Source organism: Sinocyclocheilus rhinocerous, unplaced genomic scaffold (assembly GCF_001515625.1).
Source record: "Sinocyclocheilus rhinocerous isolate Xijiao unplaced genomic scaffold, SAMN03320098_v1.1 scaffold1275, whole genome shotgun sequence".
NCBI lineage: Eukaryota > Metazoa > Chordata > Actinopteri > Cypriniformes > Cyprinidae > Sinocyclocheilus > Sinocyclocheilus rhinocerous.
Window position 1 is genome coordinate 732,634 of NW_015628268.1, and position 9,140 is coordinate 741,773.

General features: G+C 36.8%; 1 protein-coding gene across 1 annotated transcript in view; it reads left to right on the forward strand.

Annotated features, from left to right (window-relative positions):
* The window catches only part of cacna1ab (calcium channel, voltage-dependent, P/Q type, alpha 1A subunit, b), a 149,667-nt gene that overhangs the window by 25,358 nt on the left and 115,169 nt on the right, over window positions 1-9,140 (forward strand). Inside the window, exon 3 of the mRNA XM_016548713.1 lies at window positions 2,770-3,036. Within this exon, the coding sequence (XP_016404199.1) occupies window positions 2,770-3,036 (267 nt within the window). The remainder of the gene's footprint in view (window positions 1-2,769; window positions 3,037-9,140) is intronic.

A 9,140-nucleotide genomic window follows, 5' to 3' on the forward strand; every position in this document is an offset into this window, starting at 1 on the left:
GCGCTGACTAATCATGCTGTACCTGCAACGCTTTATTTCTGATAGTGAGTTTGTTTTTTTGATTTCAGGACCATGGATAACGCAGTTTCAGTTCAGGGGGGATAGTGCGGTTTCAGCACCATGGACAGCGTTAGTTGATTTTCACTGAAAATATTGTGATTGCTTTCAAACAGAACATTCCCAAATTCAGTTCACAGCCCTTTAGTATGCCACCAGCTGTCTTCAGATGGAATTCAGACACGTTTTCTCAGCAAGTTTAGCTGGAGAGTAAACCCAGGGAATTAGCAACCAAAGGCATTTCAGAGGCTGGTGCCAGGAGGACAGATGGGCATGATATGAGCAGAGTGATTTTAGGACATACATTCTCTCCTGAGTGTCTTTTTAGGCTGACAAACTGTCTGTTCAGGGAGAGAGAGAGCATCACATTGCACTGTTATGTAAAAACGTGTTATTGGTTAACTGTACTGTAATTTATATTGACATATTCGAAAAAAAAATCATATTGTATTTTAAAAGACATATCATGCATTTCATTTTACTTCTAAACATTGTTAAAAAAATTACCTAATAAAAAATGTTAAGATTATGTATTTATAACATTTATAATAACTTAAAAGTAAATTAAGGGACATTCTCAGAATTCCATGTGAACCATCGCATTTGTTTAAATTTGATTTAAGAAGAAACCTGTTTATTTCTTTTATTAGTTGTATACACTACTAGAGTTCAAAAGTTTGGGGTCGATTATATTTTTAATGACTTTGAAAGAAGTCTCTTATGCTCATCAATGCTGCATTTATTTCATGAAAAATACAGAAAAACAGTAATATTGTGATACATTATTACAATTTACAATAACTATTTTTATTTTAATATATTATAAAATAAAAATAATTTGTTCCTGTGATGGAACAGTTGATTTTTCAGCAGCCATTACTCCAGTCTTCAGTGTCACATGATCCTTCAGAAATCATTCCAATATGCTGATCTGGTGCTCAAGATAATGTATTTTTATTGAAGCCATGATACATTTTTCAGGATTTTTTGATGAATAGAAAGTTAACATAATAAAAGTTTACAATTTACAATATATAGCTTATTTATTTGAAATATTTTGTGACAATGCAAAAATATGAAGATGATTCCTCCAAAACATTTGTATGTTAGTGTCATACATTTATAATGACCTACAGAAAAATATTTTTTCTTACCATTTATTTATTTAGCCGTAAATGTAACACATTTTTAGTGTATAATAGCGATTAATTATAGTAACATTTAATATGTGTAACAAGGACACTGAAAAGTCCCCTCAAATCCATACTTGGTCAACAAGTACACACTCCCTCTTCCGGCAAGGTGTATGACTCAGACACAATACGTATTGAGAGATATGAATCCATCCGTCGCCTTTGGAAAATATCTCGTCTCACACAGTTTGCGAGAAGAAGCAAAATGGCACACAGTGCTCGTTTGAGTCTTGTCTTGGCCAAAAGGAGGAGTGTGCTGGAGGATAAGCGAATCGCTACGGGGACGCGCGTCATGTGCTGCAAGGCTTGAGCACGAGCGTTAAATTGATCAGATGCTCTAAACCCGCCAGCTGATCTGAGGAGGATTGCGCTCGAGACCCCGCGTCTCCGTTTCGTTTTCTCCGACAAAAATTAAACTTTTAAAGCCGAAATAATCTCTCGTCGTCCACTGAGGCGACAGAAAAAAACCGAAGCGGAGCATTTTGGGGTACTTCAGGATATGGGTGCCTCTTGGTTCTTCTCGGTTACCACAGAAGATGCGAGCTCGAGCTTCAATCCACGCGCTCCGGCGCCTCTCCAAAACTGATGATGCTCCTTTCAACGACCACCGTCGGATTTTTCGCGTCTTGGATTTGTCTACGAGTTCTGGAGTATAGGTGATAATTGTTTTAGTGAGGAATTGAGGGAGAAACCGCGAGAGATCATTATATCTTGACATGGTGTTTTTTGTTTTCACAGAGCGCGCTCACGCCCACCGTATTGGACCGATATGGCTGTAAAAAAGCAAATAAACTTAAATTACTAAAATCAACAAATGTCACCGAGGTGTGGATTTTTTGGGGAAGCCCCGTCGTCTGCATTTGCGAGAGTAATTCGAGAGTTTGGCGGAGGGAAGGCTGAATATTGCCATAGTAGCCTGTACCAAACATTGCGGATACCACAAAAATAAATTAATTATTAAAAGGTTTTCTCCATTTTGCTATTCTATTTCTGTCTTGTGGATGTGAAAAAAAATAGAATGCAACTCCTGAGAAAGACACATTAGACCTGATGTAGTTGATGCCAATTCACATGTAATGTATTAACGCAATTATGCTAAAAGGATCTGTATGTACACCTTACAAATGGCAAGACGACCCGCACCGAGCTGTTGAGACGGGAAATACTTCTTAAAATGTGGATCCCACCCTCCTGAGGAAGATAATCCGTCGACATTTTATCTCTTTATGTTTGACTATTTGTTGAGCTGACTGCACAATTGAAAGGACACACTCCATCTATCCATCAATCAATCTCATTATCTGAGTCCTTTTTTGGCACTGACACACTCAAACACACACCCCCCCCATCCACTGATCTTGTTTGGTGCTTTATGATGGACATTTCTTAGCCATGAAGATCAGATCTGAATGTCTGTGTGCTCTGTGCTGAGGCGGATGGGGTGTAATGTGGTGTTGTCACCCTGAGACTTCACCCCCTTCTCGGCTGCTTCGTAACGATTGGCGTTTGGTGTCTACAGAATGGCTCGGTTCGGAGACGAAGTGCCGGGCAGGTATGGCGGTGGGGGCTCCGGTCAGGGGGGACCCGGCCGCGGCGGCAGCAGGCAGGGCGGCCCGCCAGGGCCCCAAAGGATGTATAAGCAATCGATGGCCCAGAGAGCCCGGACCATGGCCCTCTATAACCCGATCCCGGTCCGACAGAACTGCCTGACGGTCAACCGCTCTCTGTTTCTCTTCAGTGAAGACAACGTAGTGAGAAAATACGCCAAAAAGATCACCGAATGGCCATATCCTTTACTAAATTCAGACCTGAGGGCCCCTGGGAACAGGTACAGATCTGTAATATGTTATATGCTGGTGGTGGGTCTTTCAATGACCCCTGCTTCCTCATTCCTTATAGACATCTCCGTAATGTAAGTTGTTAATTATGCATTTAAATAATTATGAATAATTACAAGGCATGTTAAGATTGTTATTCAATAGCTATTTAGTTGTTTATCAATAGTTTTAGTTCATTTCACAGCTCCAGCTTTCTCTATATAAATTCCAAAAAGTACCATACACTCTTAAAAATAAAGCAGCGATGGTTCAATGAAGAACATCCATGGAACCTTTCAAATGCAAAGGTTCTTTATATTGAAAAAGGTTCTTTAGATTATTAAAATTTTCTTTACACAATGGTACATAATGGAACCTTTCAATAAAAGGTTCTTTGAGGAATCGAAAATAGTTTTTCTATGGCATAGCTACGAAAACCCCTTTTTGGAACCTTTATTTTTAAAAGTATTACCCTTTGACTTAGATATTAAGACAAATACCATTTTAATACCATTGTATTCTTTGAAATACCTTAAAGTAGCATGTAAATACCAATATAAAGGAATCATTCAGTATCACAGTACATATCAAAAAATGTAATTAGAGAATTCCTATTATATTGTAGAGATTGTACCCCACCCTTTTCCAAGATTTCTATAAATCTCGTGTACCATGAGTTTAAAGTACCATGGTACTACTCTAGTATTGTACACAATAGAGAGGGTGGTGGTTGCCAGGGTGGGCTAGGCTCTTCCCCCCAGAGGGCCTGATGTGCATGTGTTTTCATATACATGTGTAAGCATGTGTTACGTGTATAGGTCTGTGTTCAGAGGCCTGAGGCTGCGTGGGTGTGCATGGTTTCCCGCTGGTCGGGATTGGCGGAGTGCGTGAGTGACTGTTTGAGTGCTTGTGTGAGTGTGGAGGGGGGCTGCTGATGTCAGCATATGAGCTTTAGCGGAGCCTTGCACTGTGGAGTGGAGCAAAGCAGGAGGAACAAGGAGAGAAATGAAGGATGGAGGCTTAGAGAAAGTCTTCTGAACCCAAAACTCAGTTGCTTTTTAATTCTGTATGTACACTGTTGAGTGAACCGCACTGAGTAGTGATTTGGTCAGAATTGAGTGTTACATGAAAATAGATAGAAGTGAATTGTGAAAGATTATAATGTGCATAAAAAAACATGTATTTTGAAGTCAGTAAGAAATTTTGAACTATTTGAAAAATAGTTATAGTTTACCTAAAAATGAAAAATCTGTCATTATTCACTTACATTTATTTCATTCCAAACCTGTATGACTTACTTTCTTCCACAGAACACAAATGTTTGGATCCCACTGACTTTCGCTGTAAAAAAAAACTGACTTTCGCTGTTTTCACTGGGGGAAAAAAAACATTGTTTCAAAATATTATTTTGTGTTTCCCAGAGGAAACTCATACAGGTTTAAAATGACAGGTTGATTAAATTCTCACAGAATGTTTTATCTTTTGGATAAACTATCTCTTTAATATTTTCTCATGTTTATTGCTGATTGTCATTTACCAAATTCGTTATATAGTTGCTTGCAGACATAGGTGGCGGTTTATGTTTCTGTGGGTGAGTGCCCACCCTCCTTATTTATTTATTTATTTAATGATTGATTGATTGATTGGTTAAAATGAATAGAAATATCTTGTTTTTTCATTCGGCGCCTATGCTTGCAGAAGACATTTAGCAAGAAATGTCTCATTGGAATAACCTGAAGGCCCACTAAAGGATGCAGTAGTAGAGCAGAATTCCTTTCACAATGAAACTGCAACTTTTGGAATATCGAAGCACTACACCAAGACGATTCCTCTTCCCTGTGCATTCACTTATGCAGAAAGATCACTGTAATGCAATAGCAACATTTAGAGACTTTAAATCTGTTCTTCTATCGTGATTGGCAGACTGCCATGTGTTAAGTTCTCTGTAATGTTAGGTGTACTGTTACAGAGCTAGAGTACTAATACTAATGTATACTCCATTTCTTGTAGAGTTGTGATATGTAACTTGCCGTTGAGTTTAAAAAGCCCTTATAGAAGTTATTCAGGACCTGAGATCACAGTAATGCCCCGTCACCATTTGGATTTCGTCAGCAGCAGAACTTTTCTGTTGGTCAGTCTCCTTAGCTCAATTTGTTGGCTTGCTGTTTATAAGTTCCTTTCCCATCAGAGTGCTAATGGTTTGGTAGAACAGTGCTGTGGTAGAGGTGTTAGACTGTTTTAAAAATACTCTGTCGGAATGATGAGTTTATAAGGTCTTTGCTTGTATGAGTGCCAGTAAAAAAAAATCCTTCATACTCTCATGCTCCTACGCCTCCCCTTTCCTTTTGCCATCTCTCTGTCTCTCTCTCTGATTCTGTCAGACCATCTGCTCGTTCTCTCTGTTGTCTGTATTTTGGTGGTGCTTCCTGGGGCTCTGTTGGACTCACTGGGCATGGGCATGTCAGAGGAAACGGTAAAAGAACGGAAAAGAGTGTTTTGGAGAGGTACACTCATTTTTGTCCCTTTGGACGTGTGTGTTTGCACGTGAATGTGTGCATGCATTTGTGATGCAAGTGAAACAGATTTGTAGCTATTCGGCCAAAGATAGTATTGTAGAGGCCACGCTCATGGTCTTATTAAGATCATGTTTTTTTTTAATGACATTTAAAAATCAGTTCGATAATCTCTGTGGGTTATAACTCACCCCAAAATCAAAAGATGAATATAATAATGTTAAGAAAATTAAGCTTGTTTTAGGACTATTAGAATTATTATGTTATTATTATTATTTTTTTTAATGAAAATTAAGCACATTTCCTCTCGAATTATCCCTTTCGTAATGCAAAAAAAACCTTATTCTTAATACAGTAATGCTGAAAAATATTTATTTATAGATACATTTAATATACACTACCATCCAAAAAGTTTGGGGGGTCATTGGGGTCATTAAGATTTTTTCTTTTTTCAAGAAATTATCTTTTATTCCGCAAGGACACATTAAATTGCTCAAAAGTGACAGTAAAGACATTTTTAAGGTTACAAAACAGTTCTATTTCAAATAAACGCTGTTCTTTTGAACTTTCTATTTATCAAACAATTCTGAAAAATAAATGTATTACTGTTTCCACAAAAATAAAAAATCACCACTGTTTCTGACATTGATAATATATTTTCTTTTATAATTAACCTTTTTTCTTTTGATTTCAGGGTGAAATGTAATCTAGACATGTTTTCGTGACATTCACCCTTTGACCTTTTAATTCATTACCTTATGTTAGTGGTCATGTCTGTAATCTGTTCTTGCACGGATGGAGGTAGTGACGTGTTTTAACAGAAGAACAGGGGTTTGTAAATACCTCGGCTGGTTTCACACTGTGGCCTCCTGTCCAAGTTGAATGGACATTGTGCATCGCCGGTAACATGCAGTGGATGGATCATTGCTGAGTGAGTGGAGACTTGGTAGGACGGCACAGCCTGTGGCATCAAACCCACAAACACATGCACATGGACTATGGCAGCTAAAACAGTGACACCTGTTCTGTAGGATCAGTCTCCTTGGGAGACCAAAGGAAAAAGGAACCAGGCCAGAACTCAGCACCAGCCTATGGCATCACATGCACAGACCATGTGGGACAGTCACGCTCCAGTGTGCAATCATACAGACACACAAGAATCAGATACACATACACACACACACACACACACTCGCACATCCACACGCACGCCAGATACCAGATACTAAATCCATTGCTTTTCTCTGGCTAGAGAACACAATCTGGCACTCTGCTGCAGTGCAGACTTGAAGGGATACAAGATAGTTTGAGCAGAAGAAGCGTCTAATGGTCTGTGTGTGTATGTGTGCATCTGAGTGTTACTCAAAAGAGGAATACATCACAACATACTTCACAATGACGGTGGTGATTGTGTAACGCTCTGAGATACACACATACACACTTCCTCTCTTTCTCTCTTCTTAGTTCTGTCACACACTCCTACACATATTCATATTGAAATGCTCTTTTTTTGCTTCTCAGTTGGACATTTCCTTCCTTATTGCCATAACCTTTAGGTACCCTATGCTGTTTAAAGGTCTTTTTTATGAATACCAAATTATGTTTTTTTTTTATTATTATTATTAATTTTGTTGTCCTTCTGATCATGTTGCCCCTCTTTTAGGAGGAAGCCAGTTCAAGAAAGCTTTGGGGTCATAACCTTTTTGCAGTTGTTATATTGTGAGAGCTCCCAAAATGCTTTGCTAAACCACATTAAGACTCCTGGTTGGCCCCAGGTAACAACTGATTTGATCTCAGTAGATTTAAGACTTATATCAAATTTAGGATTTGATATAAGAGTTTAATTGTGCTATTAGTGGCCATTGGCAAAATCTCTAGAGATGCTTTATATACAAGTACCATACTGGGCAATATTAGAAATTTGGGGTATTTACATATAATTTCTCCTATTTTAAGATTAAGATTTAAATGACCTTTGCCGTCATCTGACGCTCATGAAAACTGAATATTTAAATGTAATCTTTAGTGAATCTCAAAATTAATATTCTTTTTTTTCTGCTGTACATTACAATGTAGTGTATTATTTTTAATATAATAATATATAATAAAGTAATATTGGTTATTTATCAGTTATATTCTTGTCTTGACCGGCATGTTATATACACTACCATTGGCCACTTTTACAGTGTCACAAAAGATTTTATTTCAAATAAAGGTTGTTCTTTTGAACTTTATATTCACCAAAGAATGATGAAAACAATTTATTCAAGAGATTCAAGAGTTTTATTGTCATATGGAAACACTCTGTTATTTAATTAAATTCAGTTCTTACTCTGAGAATCCTCTAGCAGCCTGGACATGAATATTAGGACAAAAACCACATGTACTCAATACAAAATATACACAATTATGTATTAATGCAGTGTGTGCATATATAAGTGTGAATGTGCATTGTAGACATATAAACAGTGTATTTAAACATGTAAGCATACAGTATAAATATGCATTATATATATAGTGTTATATATAAATATTACATGCAGATAAATTGGTGTTATGTAATGTAAACATAAGCATATAGTATATATATATATATATTATATGTATTTATATTTGTATATATATGTGACCCTGGACCACAAAACCAGTCATAAGTCACACGGGTATATTTGTTGCAATAGCCAACAATACATTGTATGGGTCAAAATTATAGATTTTTCTTTTTATGCCAAAAATCATTAGGATATTAAGTAAAGATCATGTTCAATTAAGATATTTTGTAAATTTCCTACTGTAAATATATCAAAAAGTTATTATCATTAGTAATATGCATTGCTGAGGGCTTCATTTGGACAACTTTAAATGCGATTTTCTCAATATTTTGATTTTTTTTTTTTTTTGCACCCTCAGATTCCAGATTTTCAAATAGTTGTATCTCGGCCAAATATTGTTCTATCCTAACAAACCATACATCAATGGAAAGCTTATATATTCATTATATATTATTATGACTGGTTTTGTGGTCCTGGGTCCAACCCTCTACGCTCACCTTGGCAATATAATCGCCATTGGCTAGTACATTTTTTTGTTAACTCGCCAGACTGATATACTATTTTACACACACACACACACACACACACGTGTAAAATCTAAAATGTATTAGCCAATGGCTAATGTTAGACATTATTTAGTCGCCCAGAGTAAGATTTAGTCGCATTTGCGAGTGATTTACTCGCAATGTAGAGGGTTGCCTGGGTCATATATAGTATTGCAGTTTCCACAAAAAATATTAAGCAGCACAATTGATACTAATAAGAAATGTTACTTTAGCACCAAATCAGCATATTAGAATGATTTCTGAAGGATCATGAGACACTGAAAATTGGAGTAATGGTGCTGAAAATTCAGTTTTGCATCACAGGAATAAATCCCATTTTAAAATACAATACAACAGAAAACCAATCTTAAGTCGCTTGGGTATATTTTTAGCAATAGCCAAAAAAACATTGTATGGGTCAAAATTATAGATTTTTCCAAAAATCATTAGGATATTAAGTAAA